Here is a 16,862-nt window from a genome sequence, read left to right as displayed (position 1 = left end):
AAAAAAAAAAAAGCTCTTTCTTGAGTCAGGTATATAGCTGGATGCCTGTAATCACAGTACCAAGGAATCTGAAGCAGGAGGATTACAACTTCCACTTAGCTTGGGATTCACTGTGAAATGCTTTCTCCAAAATCAAACAAACTAAAGTGTTCTCATCTTTGTGTATGTCTGTTCTCATCTATAATCCTACTATATCACAGTAGGGTAAGCCTGTAGTATTTGAATACTCCTATGAAGACTAAAGTGTGAGTTTAACAAATACACCAGAATTAATATTATAACCGATGGTATGACTTCAAAGAGAGTAACATGAGGGCTAAGGTTATAGCTGAAGTGTCTAGCATGCCTAAAACCCTGAATTCAATTCCCAAAAGTGCCCTTTACCACAAAATACTGTTATACTTGTAGTACATATTATACACAAATGCAAATATATACATTATGGTAAGAACTGAGTTCCAGGGGCTGGAGAGATGGCTCAGCAGGTAAGAGCATTGACTGCTCTTCCAGAGGTCATGAATTCAAATCCTAGCAACCACGTGGTGACTCACAACAACCTACAATGAGATCTGATGTCCTCTTCTGGTATTTCTAAAGACAGCAACAGTGTACTTATATAAAATAAATAAATAAAACCTTTTAAAAATAAATAAAAGAACTGAGTTCCAACAAAATCATGAAAAACCATCACTGTGGAACACATAACTTTAAAGTCATTAAGTGCAAAGACCACTTATCTAAAGGTTTTAGTTCTAAGGTTTTTTGTTTGTTTGTTTGTTTTTTGAGACAGGGTTTTTCTGTTTAGCCCCAGCTGTCCTGGAACTCTCTCAGTATACCAGGCTGGCCTGGAACTCAGAAATCCGCCTGCCTCTCCCTCCCAAGTGCTGGGACTAAAGGCGTGCACTAACACTGCCTGGCCCCCCAAAGACTTTTAAGAATCCAAGGAGCAGGGCTGGCAAGATGGCTCGGCGGGTAAGAGCACTGACTCCTCTCCCAAAGGTCCTGAGTTCAGTGTACTCATACACATAAAATAAATAAAATCTTTAAAAAAAAAAAAAAAAACAATCCAAGGAGCAATAATCAGAAATCCAGTTTGTATTACCCAAAGTTTACATTATTTTTGACAATCTCATTATATAGCCATGGCAGTCTTGAACTCACCAGGTAGAACACAGTAGCCTTGAACTCAGAGACCCATCTGCCACTGCTATTCCAAATGCTAAATTAAAGACACCTGCTACCATGCCCAACTCAACCAAACTTTTTGTTTTGTATCTATTGGCATATATCTAACAAGCTAAATAGTCTAATAAGCAAACATGTTATGAAATCATAAAATGTGCTTTTCTATTTATCTATTCATAAACAAATCCAAATTTACCTTTTAAAAGTTTATTGTTTTAAGAATCAAAATCGGGTCATATAACTATATTAAAAAGTTTGAATTTCCAGGGCTTATATAGAAAAACCCTGTCTCGAAAAAACTTAAAAAAAAAAAAAAAAGGTCTGAATTCACAAAGTTCTATGGAAATAATCAAGAGTAAACTAACTACAGACCACAAGTCAAATCTGGCTAACTGTGACTAACCCACAAGCCAAGAATGGTCTTTGAAGATAAAGCTAGCCTATCTGAAGTTAAAAACTGTGAATCCCTATTAAGTAAACTATTCTCTATCCCACCCCCACAAAACAAAAAGATTTCTACATTTCTCAATAGGCTTATATTAAAAAATATTGTACTTTGTACTCTTATGTATTGAATTTCATTAATAAAACATTTATAGACATTTTTCTCTTTATATGAAGTACTTCTATAATAGTCTTGATTTTGTCTTCCAGCCACAAGATCCACAATGTTTACTACTCCTTTAACAGAACAAGTTTGAGCACAGATCAAATAATGCAGTAGACAGGATAATAGATCAAATAATAAGTAGACAATCTAATTCTGTTGTCTAGTTTGTTATCTTCTTCCTAGCTATTTGGGTGCTTAGCAACTTTTTTAAAAATTAATTAATTTATTTATTATAAGTACACTATAGCTGTCATCAGACACACCAGAACAGGGCCTCAGATCTCATCATGGGTGGTTGTGAGCCACCATGTGGTTTCTGGGATTTGAACCCATGACCTTTGGAAGAGCAATTGGTGCTCTTATCAGCTGAGCCATCTCACCAGCCCTGCTTAGCAACTTTTATCTATTAAATGAAATTAATTTCTCTTACTCACAGGTCCCTCAGTTGCCAGAAGACAGTCTTACACTTCAAGTCTTCATAATAAACTATGATACCCTTAAAAAACTGTAACTTGCTCTAGAAATGTGATGCCTACCTAGTAACCAAGATTCTCCTAAGCAGTTTAGTTTCAAAAATTTATTGAATAGCTTAGTACTGTATTAAGCCAAGACTATCAGGCAGACCTGGTGGTTCACACCTATAATCCCAGTAGCTTGTGGGGGTGGGGTGTGGAAGTGTGCTGAGGCAGAACAGTCTAGGTTATACAGTAAGTCATGAGGCCTGCTAGGTCTACCTAGCAGGAAGACTTTAATTCAATAGACAAAGCAATAAGATTATATCGATACCAAAAGTTTAATGGAACATCTCTCCTTTGTATTTAAAGTCATGTACTTTGATATGATCAATAAGGAAATCTTGCACATATATCAAGAAACTTGTCTTCCCCATTACCTTTAAGTACTAAATATCACACAGGAAAATTTCATTCAGAAAAAAAATTCTGGCCAGGCACTTTAATCCCAGCACTTGGGAGGCAGAGGCAGATGGATTTCTGAGTGTAAGGCTAGCCTGGTCTACAGAGTGAGTTCCACAACAGCCAGGGCTACACAGAGAAACTGTCTCAAAAAAAAAAAAAAAAAAAAAATCTGTATAACACCTCCAGTCCCTACTTTAAGATCAGATGATCAAAACATTCTACTTTTAAAAATCCTTCTATTAACTGCAAAAGTATCACAGATACATATCCTGGACCTTTTAGAAATCAGTTAAGTCCTAGAAAAGCAACCAAACTTGAAAATAACTAATAACACAGAGCAAAAAATGAGTCAGTAAAATCATCTCACTAAATACTGTAATAGAAACTAGTGACAAACTAGAATTACAAAAAAGATGTTTAAAATTTTAAACAAGTTGATCTTTCAATTTTCCTAATACGTGATCAGAACTTTAAGACAAAGCTTTAAAGTACATTTTCCTGAGCTTCTCTCCCCTACTCTCCAAGGCAAAACTTTCTAATAGCTTCTTCAGCTTGAAATAAGAGTCATAAAACGTACCTTTTGATGTTTGTTCTGGAGTTTCGGTGAGACATGTAAGTAAGAGTTCTGTGCAAAAATATTGGCTATAAAAAATTAAAAATATTAAAATTACAGATGAAATTGTAAGAATGAGAAATAATATTGGTGAATTTCATTGACTACTTACTGCTATAAGATTTCGAGTTCGAAGAAATCTATATATCTGTGTTGGTTCTAGGCAACAGGAAACAAAATCCAAATATTACCTAAATGTACTTTTTAATGAACTTGTCAGTAAATTACAAACCCAGCCCAGGACAACCCACACCCTAACCAATATAAAAACAATCTCCCATTATGGAAATTGTTTACTACATACTTATATCTAAAAAGCTAGTAAATATGAAAGGTCACTCAGTCTAGGACATAGACTCATAAAATCCCCCCCCACTCACTCTCCCTGAATGCAAAGCCTATGGTCTGCTTATGGTCTCTACACTGTCACTGACCCTTTCTACATACAGTAGCTGCCATTACTGAGCAGAAGCAAAGAGCAACAACAGTACCTTGAGCAGGCTCTACTCCACAAAAGCATATTAATGCCAAGCAGGATCAGTTAGCCATTAAAAACACTTGTAGTATCTAGCCAAAATGAAACTCTTAACAAACATTCTAATAATGATCAAAATCAGTACTGTAAAATTCTCTACTTCTTAAACTCATAATTAAGAGCTTCCAAAAACAATATTTCCCCAAAACAATCTTTTTAATGCTTAAAATTTAAATTATTATAAAGGGCTTAGGTTAAAGTTGAAATATATCTTCATACCCGCCCATTCCAGTAATGTTAGCTAACAACCAGAATCGCATTTCTTTAAGAAGTATTAATTAGGAATACCTAGATTAATCATTATATTAAGAACTTTAACATCCAGAAACTGAATTCAGTATTAGGGGACAAAAAAAAGATCTCTTAATGGTAACTGATTTCTTGCAGGTGGACTCATCTGAAAGCTACTAGTTAAAACCTTCCTAGAGGATTGGTTTTCTCATAACATTTAGAAAGTTTTAAATTTCCACTTAATCTTCAATTTAGTTTTAGTTTCAAATTAAAGTAAAAGGAGATGAGATGTTTTAGAAGAGGTACAGAAAAGTGTATTTATTCTCATTGCTGTTCTTCAGTTCTAGTTATAATTTTAAAAGCTTTTGAGATTTTTGTAAAAGTATATTAAGCAAAAGAATAACAATCTTTGAAGCAGGATCAATTATTTGTTTCAATATTCAAAATTGAAATGATTTATATTAAATTCCAGTAAGAATTTCATGAAGCACCAATAAAAATGAAGTAAGAGTATTAAAACAATGTAAAAACGTCTTTCCTAGCACAGCTGACACCAAGCCCATAACATATGCCACGGATATATTGCAAATAAAGAGATTCAACGGCAAAGCTGAGTTTATTCAAGTTGCCTTAAAATACAGAGGTAGAAGACTGCTAAATTCCACTATCTACACAAAAAAGCAAAACAATCAGAATATAATATTCACCTAGTAACAATTTTATTTGTAGTCATAATGTTTATAAATTCTATTGTTTGTCTCCAGACACTGTGTGCTCCCCTTTCCAAATAAGTCAGTTTCGCCTTCCAAACATCTTTTAAAACGAAAAACTGAGATTAAAAAACAAACAAACAAACAAAAAAAATGTTCTGGAATTAAGACACAACTCCAAGGTAGTCCATGGAGAGGACGCTTGCCCATTCTGTCTCTCTCAGTCTACATACCCATAAAACGGGCGGACAGGTTTGAAAGGCTTAAAGGTTTCAAACGGTGCGTGTTAACACTCAGTCAAAGTGGCTGCGAAGACATTTCAGACCAGTGACAATTTCCTCGGCTTTACAACACTCATCTCCGCACGGGGTGTTATCTTGTCCCCTGAAACCTACAACTAGAACCCCGGTACTTGTAGAGTAGGGAAAGCATGAAAGAAAACACGAACTCGTCTCGGGATCTGTCTGCGCTCAGTTCAACCGTCACATCCTCACCTACAAGGCTGCTCTGAATCTGGGGGCCCCGGGGCGAACCTTCCGGGAGTCGGGGACCTGATCGGGACCCCGGACGTCCCCCCCCTCGAGTCCTCCCTCCACTCCCCAAACCGAGTGGACTCTCCGAGAAACCGGCGGAGTGCCCCGTGCCCCGAACGCCGGAGAGGGGCACTCCTGCCTTCGAAGCCTCTCTCTCACTCACTCTCAAAGGCCTGGAGGAAAAGCTCGTGGTCAGCCTGGACGTGCTCCATTTTCGGCTTCTTCACCGGTAACACCGCGGCCCCCGCCGCCGCCGCCGCCGAGGAGGAGGAGGCCGAGTAACTGCCGCCGCCTCCACAGCCCCCGCCGCCGGATTTGCCGCCCGAAGCCGCCGCCGCCGCCGCCACCGCCGCCGCCGCCGCCGAACCCCCGAAGCCGCCTCCCCCGGACCCCGCGCTGGGCCCCGAGCCGCCCCCTCCCCCACCGCCGTGTTTCTGAGGCGCCATCGCGGTTCCTGCCTCCTCCCCCCGCCAGCTACCCGCCGGGCGGCCCCGGAGAGTGAGCGCCTGCTACACCAACCGCTCGCCCCAGCAGGCTCCGGCGGACCGAGGGGGGAAGGAGGAGAGAGGGGAGGAGAGGGGAAGGGAAGGGAGGAGGAGAGGAGGGAAGGAGGGAGGAAAAAAAAAGTGTCTCCTCCTAGCCCCGCTCCGCTTCGGAGGCCGCTCACCCTACCCTGGCCTCGCTCCGCCCACTTCCCTGCCCGGCGCTCTGATTGGCCAGCGGGAGCGCGCGCCGCCCGGCCGCCCAGCCCGTTGGTCCGCAGATTCCCCCGTCAGTCACGCGGAGGCGCTTCTCGCGGAGGCGCGGCTTGGTTGGCCCGTGCGCGCTGCCGATCGCGGGCCCGGCCGCCTCTTTGAACTGAATTCGCGGGAAAATTAGGGGTCGGAGCGGCCTTCCTGCTGGTCCCGGTGCATTGTGGGCAAAGGGGGACCAGGGAGCGGAGGAGAGAGCCGTTTCTCGCCTTTAGAGCTTCGTGGGTCGCCGCCCCCCGGGGGGTAGAGGACCCCTGAGGAGAGGCGGGTGTCTGAGAAACTGAGGGCGAAGGGGCCTTTGAAAGGAAGGAGACTGTGTGGTCTCAGAAAGTGACCTGCCCGGGAGTTGATGTGTGCTCAGTCTCTCAGGCAGGAGTAGATCGGGTCCCCTGGCTGCCACGTGCCCCATGCCACCCATGTCTGAAATCCCCCAGCGCAGCCCCAGGGTTGTCGGACGGGAATGGGCTCGCCTACGAAAGGGAGCGATCTATTTTGTGGCGGGCATTTCTCAGAAATAAGCAGACTTGGTTTTGTTTTGTGAAGTGCTGTGAGGTTTCAGGATTCTTTGGAATTAAGGTGGTGGCTTCTCAACACAGTGTGAGCAAAGTAGATCCTTTATTTTCGCCAAGACAAATAGGTGATTCGAAGTAGGGACGTTTCTTGAGATTCTACTCGTTGTACTATACTGCCAGTAGCTTGTGAGGAACTCTGTGTTTTGAGTGTCTTGCTTAAAAAGATGGATGAACAGACCCGAATAATTCTGTTGGTACAAATTGACTTACTCTGAACGATTTGGATTTCAAGTTAGACAAAATAACCAGGTTATATTTTGATCTATTAAAATGTTTTTATGCTGGGAGGTGATGGCACGTGCCTTTAATCTTCGAACTCTGGAGGCAGTGGCAGGTGGATCTCTCTGTGATTTGGGAGGCCAGCCTGGTCTACAGAGTGAGTTCCAAGAAGGCCGGGGCTACATGGAGGAACCCTATCTTGAAAAAAATATTATTAAAAATGATTATTTTAGGGACTGGAGAGATGGTTCAGGAGTTGAGAGGAGGGACTGTTCTTTCAGAGGCTGGGGTTCAATTCCCAGCAACTACATGACAGCTCACAACTGTAACTACAGTTTCAAGGGATCTGACACTCTGACACAGAAATAAATGCAAGCAAAACACCAATGCACATAAAATAAAAACAAGTCATTAAAAAAATGTATGTGCATGAGTGTGCCTTCATATAAGTCCACACACCACAATTGTGTGCTTGCTGTCTTGGCAGGCCAAAAGAGAGTGTTGGGTCTCATGGAACTGGAGTCACAGGTGGTTGTGAGCCCTACAGTGGGTGGTAAGAATCAAATTGAAGTCTCTGAGACAGCAGCCAGTGCTCTCAACTGCAGAGCTGTATGTCCAACCCCATCCTATATTTTATATTCAGAAGAAACTTTAGAATGCACTCATTATACTAATCTGTGTATTTAAGAATATTTTTTTACTACAAAATAGGTATAGTTTTTTTCCCTTAGATCTCTGAAATCCATCTCTGATAAATACCACTCCACTAAGATTTCTGGAGTTTCAGCTGCCCTTTTGCTTTATAGTGTTAGGAAATTCAGTCAGGGTCTGGATAATTAAATCACTCTAAGCAAATCCAAAAAATATCGAGTTACAAACTAGAGTGCTAATTTAACTAGCCATAAATATAGCTGTCAAAATGCTCCCTGTTCATCATTTGTCAGGGTTCAGTTGTACGGAGGGAGTGACAGATACAGTCAAATAACCAAGTGAAAGATTATCATGAATGTTTGATGAAAAGAGAAATGGACCTAAGGGATCTGGGGTATTCTTAAAGGAAATGGTAGTATCAGGCATTGATGTGATGTTACACATCTGTGCAAACCAAGATTAATCATGAAAAAGCCAGACAGGCCATAAGAGAGAGGTACTACTGACAAATTCTCACTTTTTACATACTTTATCTAGAATGTCCATAGAATGCTTTAAAAAAACAAACTATCACTTCAGACAAATTTAATTGAGTTAAGGGTCATTTCAGTCACATCATCATCTTGACCAGATAGGTAAAGCATTGACAGACCACTTGTAGGTAGGTCTATCTAGGTTACCTGGCTACCTCATTACTTGGGATGATGAGTGCTCTTGAGATGTGTGATTACAATTCACCATCAGTGATACAGATAATTAATTCTCTTACCAAACAGTGAATTTAGGTTGCTTTCCAAATGTTTTTTCCCCCCCTTGGGGCCATATCTGGGATGGAATGTTAACTACTGAAAAGCCAAAGGCCATAGTGTTCCGTTTCTTTGACATTTCCCAGCACATGTTCAGATGTATCTGTAAGGAGAGAATAGGAATTGGTTTTTAATTGTTTTAATTAAAGGTGAGCACCACCACTGTTACCCTAAGATAGTATTATCTCCACTTCACTGATAAAGAAAATAATGAAACTTGTATCCAGTCAGTAGGAAGACAGAGATTGGTTTTTAATTTACGTGTATGTATTTCTGTGGGTATGTGGGTGTGCATAATTATCTGTGCACTTTCTAAAGTTTAACCAAGATATCAATTCTGTTTTTTTTTTTTAACTAGTACAATGTCTTTCTCCTCCCACCCCCATCTACCCTTATCAGTTTAAAGTCAAGGGCTAAAATAACTAAAAAAATAAATAAAAAATAAGCCTATAAACACTGGATCAAGAATATTTGCCCCAGGCAGTGGTGGCACAGGCCTTTAATCTTAGCACTTGAGGGGAAGAGGCAGGCAGATTTCTGAGTTCCAGGGCAGTCTGGTCTACAGAGTGAGTTCCAGGACAGCCAGGACTATACAGAGAAACCCTGCCTCCAAAAACAAAAACAAAAACAAGAAAATCAAATGTTAAATCATTTTTGTTTTCTATGTCTAGGAAAAGAAAAACATAAGGACCATGGGGTGCTTGCTGCGTGTGATGAGGTTTTTCATAATAAACCACTGATGTGTGTGTGTGTATGTGTGTGTCTGGCGTTAACTAGAAATAATAAGGGGGTACTAAGCCCTAGTTAGAGCCCCTGGGAAAAGAAGGAACTTGACACTAATAACCAGAGGGAAAACCAACCACCTGAGGCAAACTAGGATTGTCTAAAGTCGAAATGTGAGAGCCCTATGTCTGCAAACAGCTGTTATACCCATTTTTTAAAAAACTGTGGCACAAGTTATTTTGTGTTTAATTTCAAAAGTAAAGTGAACTGACATTTGTAGAGCATTCTATCCAGATAACAATCATAAACTGTAATGAAAGCATCCATTGCACTCAAGCACTTGCTCCTGTGCCCAAGCTCAGGAGAACACACACACACACACACATACACACACACACACAGAGGTAAACTTCATATTAAGTAACCCTCCTACCAGCTTATAAAGGGAAGAGCTAAAATTAAACCCAGTTGCAGAGCCAGGAGTTGGGATCATTGTGCCACTATCCCAGCATTCAAAAGAAAGAGGACAGAGGATCAGGAGTTCAAGGCTGGCCTTGCCTTCTTAAGGCTCTCTTTAAAAAAACAAACAAACAACAAAAAAAGATAAAACACACAGACACACACACCCTCCAGTTACAAGGGTATTAAATAGCCTTATATTCAATATGTTTTCCTGAATGGAACAGATCTAGGGTGTTATATAGGAAGCTCCACAGTTTCAGGAAGATTCTCAGGGAGAAATCTTTTTTTTTGTTTTAGCTTTTTGAGACAGGGTTTCTGTGTTTAGCCCTGGGTGTCCTGGAACTCCCTCTGTAGACCAGGCTGGCCTCGAACTCAGAAATCCACCTGCCTCTGCCTCCCAAGTGCTGGGATTAAAGGTGTGTGCCACCACTGCCTGGCCTTAGGGAGAAATCTAAGCTACACTGGCAAGGTCTACAGGCCAACTGATTTTCGATGCTGTTCAGTTTTTATCCCTTTATATATTGACGGGAATGCTACATTTGCTAAATTCCTTTTCTTCCAGTATATTAGGCTTCTCTTCTAGAAGTCTCTTCTAGTGTGAATCACTGAATGCTGGAATTGTGCATTCTGGAATATACCTCAAAATTCAAGAGTCCTGGAAACAACCTAAGGATGAGGATTAGTTTGTCTCATAGTAAGCAGTAAATGAAAAAGTTTATACTATATAGAGATTGCCTATGATCTACATTATCTGGTTTTGTTTTGGGTGGTCCTTTGTTTGTTTGTTTGTTTGTTTGTTTGTTTTTGAGACAGGATTTCTCTGTATAGGCTGTCCTAGAACTTGCTCTGAAGACCAGGCTGGCCTCAAACTCAGGGATCTGCCTGTCTCTGCCTCCTGAGTGCTTGGATTTGGTGCATGCATCACCACCACCTGGCTGTGTTTTCATTTTTTAAAGTCTAACTTTATTATTGTTTTGAGACAAAAATCTCATGTATACCATGTTAGCCAGCAACCAGTTAAGACTCAGGATGACCTTGGGTTCCTGATCCCTCTGCTTCTGCTTGAGGCTATGTACTAAGATCCCTGTTTATGTGGTGCTAGGGATCAGTCCTAAGGTGCCTGCATGCTAGGCTGGTCCTTTACCAGATGGACTGTATCCCTAGCCCTTGGTTTTCATTTTGTAAAACAAGGTCTTGTTATTTAGCATAACATGACCTTGAACTTTGTGTGCAACCCATTAAGATTCTTCTAATCAGAGAAAAAATGGTAGGGTGGGGTGAGGGAGGCTGTGATTTATGGTTTTGTTTTGCAGTGTTTTGGTTCCTATCTGGTGCCTCTCTATCCCCAGGGCAAGGGCTCTGGAACTGATCTACCTTCCTAACCCTGATTCCTGATTCGTGGTTGAACTTAAAAATTTTCAACTTTATCATGATATGAAAGCAATATGCATTCAATGGAAACCTTACTTGGAAATTTCAATGTTGGCCTTAAAAAAAAAAAGAGCCAGGTGGTGGTGCACGCCTTTAATCCCAGCACTTGGGAGGCAGAGGCAGGTGGATTTCTGAGTTCCAGGACAGCCTGGGCAATAGAGAAAGCCTGTCTCGAAAAAACAAACAAAAAAGTGTGTGGGTGTATGTGTGTGTGTTTGTATGTGTGCTAGTTTGTTTTGTTGTGGCTGCTCTGTTGGTGGTGTTTGTTTCGTTTTTTTTTAAGATTTACTTTTTATTTATATGAGTACACTGCAGCTGTCTTCAGACACACTAGAACAATGCATGAGATCCCATTACAGTTAGTTGTGAACTACCATGTGGTTGCTGGGAATTGAACTCAGGACCATCTGGCAGAGATGGCTCTTAAGTCCTGAACCATCTTTCTAGCCCAGTTGTGTTTGTTTTTGAGACAGGATCTCATGTACCCCAGGCTGGTCTTGAACTCAAACTATAACTGAATTCAAAACTGAACTTTTGATTTTCTTGTCTTTACTCATCCCTTCCCAACACTATGCACCATGCAGTGCTGGGTTTATAGGCTTGGGCAGCTAGCTATACCTGTGTCTATGGAGCTGACAGTGGAACCCTACGCTTGGTGAGTGCCACACAAACATTCCACTAATGATGCTGCTTCCCTAACCTTCAATTTTATTTTATTCATAAGCTGTTGCTACACAATGTGACGGCCTTTCATGGCCCTGGCAGCTGCAGTTTCCCATCCCCTTACCCGTTACATGCTCAAAATGGGAAACATTACATTTTTCTGTGTGTGGTGTTGCTGAGCTAATATGGCAATATTAAGGGGAAGCAAACCAGGTTTTATTGAAAAGTGAAGTAGCAGCCCCCTGAATCAGGGGAGCCAGTGAATATATTTTTATTTTCAACTTACAATGGACTCATGGGGATATAATCATACTGTAAGCAAAGGTGTGTCAGCATTTCTCATGCATTCTCAGCCTAGGAAAGAGTTTAGCCTCACTATAATGACTTCTAAGTTCTGCTGCTTTTGTTATTTTTTTTTTTTTGACAAGGTCTCGCTCTATAGCTCTGGCTGGCTCTGAACTTGCTAAGTCAACCCCACTAACCTAGAACTCACAGAAATCTGCCTGCCTCTGCCACCTGAGTCTGAGGTTAAAGGACTACACAACCATTTTATTGCTTCTAAAATAAATGTTTGCTTCAATTTTCATGGGAGAAGGAGGACTTTATGTTCTTTAGTCCCTTTTGACTGCTATAACAGAATGTACTACATACTGAGCAATTTATAAACAGTAGAAATCCATTTGACTGACAATTCATGAAGTTGATGGAGAATTTGAAGATCCAGGATATACCTGGTGAAGGTCTTCGCCTGCTATTGTATGACAAAAATCTTTCCTGGGAGGTGTAGCATACATCTAATCACTGCAGACAGACATACCATGACAGACCAACATATGGACACTACCAAAATACAACTCGGTGAACCAATGAGTTTTATTGGGGTAACTTACAAGCATATGGGGTCATTTACAGGAACATAAATAACTGAAAGACAGTTCTATCACCAAAGCCTACCCCAGCATGGGATCGGACACAGAGCTAGGAACTTGGAGCACACTGCATAGCTTGCTGGCAGCTCCTGCTGGCAATGTGGAGAGGTGTCCCTTCCTGGTGCCTCAGTTGGTCTAACCCTTTTCTGGGCAGCCTTGGTCTGAGTCTCCATGGCAGCTCAGCTTCCCCTCCTTTGAGAGGGTCTGGGCTCTTATTGCTCACTCTAGGAAGGAGGTGCCTTGTGAAGCTGCTCAGTTTCAGGGACTTCCTGAAGTTACTTGAGTTCCTTACCTTCCTGTTTAAGAAGCTTCCTGGTCAGGTGGAATATTTTCATCTTGGAGAATACTATTATACAATAATAACTCCTTCATCCCTTGACAGAAGGCATCACATGGTTAAAACAAACAAACAAACTCACCACCGAAGCTAAACCCAAATTTAAAAACCTCTTAGGACAAGAAAGTATTATACTTGGTTTTCTAGTAAACCCATTGTTGCAAACCTACTCTGACAACAATGTCCACCTTTCCCTCACAAGGACACCTTTATGTTTGAGGTTTTTGAGACCTTCATGACCCGCAGAGTGACAAACCACGGGAAGCAAACGGCAAGAAAGCTCAACCCAACTCAGTACCCCACATTTGTTCAAACTTCCAGCCTCTGACTGACTCCAAGCCATTTATTTTAGGCACAGCACAATTTTTGTAGAAACTATTCTAGTGATAATTAACTCAATCCCGTGAGCACAAAAAAAAAAAAAAAATACATATCTCTCCTTGAGGAATAAAGTAAATATCTGGGGGAGAGTTCTGTGCTGGGAAAGTCTCTGGCCACAAATATAGAGCAAAGGTAAACAGGCTAGGAAGCACATCCGCTCCAGCCTCCTGGGCAGATAACAGATATCACAACCCTTCCCTGGAAGGAAAAACCCTGTGTGCTTAACATTCCCGGTTGTCAGGCTGGGCAGTGGTGGCGCATGCCTTTAATCCCAGCACTTGGGAGGCAGAGGCAGGAGGATTTCTGAGTTGGAGGCCAGCCTGGCCTGCAGAGTGAGTTCCAGGACAGCCAGGGCTACACAGACAAACCCAGTCTCCAAAAAAAAAAAAAGACAACAACAATAACAAAAAATTCCAGATTGTCCTAGTGCTTATCTGTGATAAAGACCTTTGCTTCCTTCTACACTCAAGGCATAATCAGCTCGGTATTTCCTGTACCTGAACACCGAGGGAAATAGTAAAGCTACAACCCTAAGTCATTGTCCCTCATTAATCATGTCTATAGAACCAAGTCTATAATTGCCATTTTACAATTGTTAATTTATTATGGTTAATAAGAGCAAATGAGACTGATGGAGACGGCGCACGACTTTAATCCCAGCACTCAGGAGATAGAGGCAGCAGAGTATGAAGGCATTCTGGTCAACAGAACTAGTAACAGGACAGCCAGAGCTAGCTACACAGAGAAACTGTCTCAAAAAACCAAACCGAAAAACAACAGAGAGATACATAGTGTATTGGGTTAACATGTATAGTCTGGGCTGCTGTGGGAGTTTGAGGTCAGCCTGAGTTATACAGTGAGACCTTGAAGGAATTGGGGGCCGGGGCAGAATGAGAAAGAAGCTGGCCACTGTTTTCAGCTACTCATTACTACATGTAGCAGTTAGTATTTAAAATTAATTTGACATGTAAAAACAAGTTTTTGTTTCATTTAGTCTTGTGAAACATGTAGCATGGGCTGTACCATAACTCACTATGTATAGCAGGCTTTTCAGGGACCCATGGAGATCCACCTGCCTCTGCATCCCAAGTGCTGGCTTTTTTTTTTTTTAATTTATTTATTTTTTATTTTCTTTATTTACATGTAAATTTCCCCATTCCCAGTTTCCCCTCCAAAAAAACAAAGAAACAAACAAAAACAACCAAAACAAACCCCTGTTGCCTCCCACTTCCCCATGCCTGCCACCCCGCCCTCTCCCACTTTCTGGCCCTGGCATTCCCCTACACTGGGGCACAGAACTTTCACAGGGCCGAGCTCCTCTCCTCCTATTGATGATCAAGTGCTGGCTTTTAAGGTGTGTACCACAATACCTGGCTCCAGTACTCTGGAGATGTTTCACGTGCTTTAAACAATCAAAACTCCTTCATGGCCCAAAGCAGTGACTCAGCAGTTATGAGCATAGGCTGCTCTTCTAGAGAACCTGGGTTGAATTCCCAGCACCTACATGGCATCTGCAACTCCAGTTCCACAGGATCTGAAACCTTCTTCTGGATTCCTAGGGCACTAGACATGCACATGGGGCACAGACATGCAAGTAGGCAAAACACCCAACACATAAAAAAATAAATAAAACATCTTTATCTTCCTTATTCTACTTGGCATTTTTCTCCTTGTTGTTTGAAGTCTTTACAATTCCAAGTTAACAGAGCCAGCTTAAGAAAACTCCCAGCTCCCAGGCTGGATGGTGGTGCTGCATACCTTTAATTCCAACACTTTGAAGGCAGAGGCAGATGGATCTCTGTGAGTTGGAAGCTGGCCTGATCTACATACAGGACAGCCAGAGCTATGCAGAGATCCTGTCAGAGAAAGAGGAAGAAGAAGGAGAAGAAGGAAGAGAAGGTAGAGGCCTAGTGCCTTTAATTCCAGCACTCCGGAGGCAGAAGCAGGAAGATCTCTGAGTTTGAGACCAGCTTGGTCTACAGAGCAAGTTCCAGGAAGGCCAGGACAACAGAGAAACCTTGTCTTGAAAAAATAATAAAGTATAATAATAATAATAATAATAATAATAATAATAATAATAATAATAATTAAGCAGCAAGCAAGCTGAACTCAGTTGAACTGAGTTAGGTATCCTGAAGAGAGTATTGAATGATTTAATATCTGCTTTCACAAGAACAATATAGAGTCTATATGTTGCTGCTGTGTGCCCAGAAAAAGATTTCTTGAGATTATAAAAGTATTTAACAATAGAATTCAGAATTCTGTAACATTTTCTCTCAGAGGGGAACTGTAAATAGAGCAAATGACTGGCTAGCAAGTGCCAAGTATCCTGTCTCTGGAACTGGCATGACATGTATGTGCCGCTGTGTTTGCTTTCTTCTGGGGGGCTTTGGGTGGGGGATATAGTGGTATAGTTCAAGACAGGGTTTCTCTGTATAGCCCTGGATATCTTGAAATTAGCTTTGTATACCAGAATGGCCCCAAACTCATGGAAATCTGCCTGCCTCTGCCTAGCAGCAGAGATTAAAGGCATATGCCACTGCCTGGCTCTGTGCCTGGTTTTTAAGTGGGTGCTAAGGATCAAACTCAGGTCCCCCTGCTTGTACAGGGGCATAATAAACATAGTGGCTACTTTAAAAAAAAAATTAAAGCAGAGTCTAGAAATATTACCTCTTATACTGCCTTTTTGGACAAATCCAGCAACTAGAATGTCATTTTCTTCAATGATGTTTGAGCAGCCAGCACTGGGCACAAAAGCTGTGATTTTCAGGGCTTGAGAGATGGCTCAGCAGGTGAAAGCACTGGTTGCTCTGTAAAATGGCTTCTTTTAATATAAATATAAGTAGTTAACCCAGCAGCTATATTTCTTTACCCTTGCTAGTCCCCAATAACCACACAGAGAAAAAAGATTTATTTCAAGCCACACCTCAATACTGGGTACATAAATGATTTATAATAACTCCCTGCAATAATCTGGCTACCTCCTATCATCCCAAATACTTGCATATTAGTATTGATCTGGCTCTTTAGGCTTCAGATGTTTTGCTCATGGTGTCTTCTCAGACCCTCAGCTCCTCCTCCTCCTCCTCCTCTTCTTCCTCTTCCTCTTCCACCTCCTCCTCCTCTTCCAATCTCTCAAACTCTGTCTCTGTCTCTGTCTCTCTCTTGGATGACCCACCCTATTCTCTCTTCTGTCCAGCCATTGGGTGATCATCATTTATTGACAAGGCAGAGAATAAATGATAAGAACTGTTTATGTTTACACAAACTGTTTTTTTGTTTTGTTTATTTGTTTTTTCGAGACAGGGTTTCTCTGTACAGCCCTGGCTGTCTGGAACTCACTCTGTAGACCAGGCTGGCCTCAAACTCAGAAATCTGCCTGACTCTGCCTCCCAAGTGCTGGGATTAAAGGCATGTGCCACCACACCCCAGTCCTTTACACAAATGTGAGACAGGAAATTGTTGGTCTAAGCATTACAATGCCATGCCTGGATTGAAACCTCTTGTGAATGCTGAGAAATCAGCATTTGAATAACCCAAGGGTAAACTTTACAAAAAACATCAAAAACACGCCCTAACAGAGGACTAGGGTTTGGTTCCTA

General features: G+C 41.6%; 1 protein-coding gene across 1 annotated transcript in view; it reads right to left on the bottom strand.

The window, feature by feature from the left end:
- Positions 1-6,020, bottom strand: part of Suz12 (SUZ12 polycomb repressive complex 2 subunit) — a gene marked incomplete at its 3' end in the record, with an annotated part of 39,711 nt that extends 33,691 nt beyond the window's left edge. The window contains exons 1-3 of the mRNA XM_031351622.1: positions 5,498-6,020; positions 3,438-3,484; positions 3,290-3,354 (exon numbers count right to left, since the gene is read on the bottom strand). Coding sequence (XP_031207482.1) covers positions 3,290-3,354; positions 3,438-3,484; positions 5,498-5,780 — 395 coding nt within the window. The remainder of the gene's footprint in view (positions 1-3,289; positions 3,355-3,437; positions 3,485-5,497) is intronic.
- Between the last annotated feature and the right edge of the window lie 10,842 nt (positions 6,021-16,862).

Source organism: Mastomys coucha, unplaced genomic scaffold, assembly GCF_008632895.1.
Source record: "Mastomys coucha isolate ucsf_1 unplaced genomic scaffold, UCSF_Mcou_1 pScaffold5, whole genome shotgun sequence".
NCBI classification, from domain to species: Eukaryota; Metazoa; Chordata; class Mammalia; order Rodentia; family Muridae; genus Mastomys; species Mastomys coucha.
This window is presented reverse-complemented; position numbering and strand designations above follow the sequence as displayed.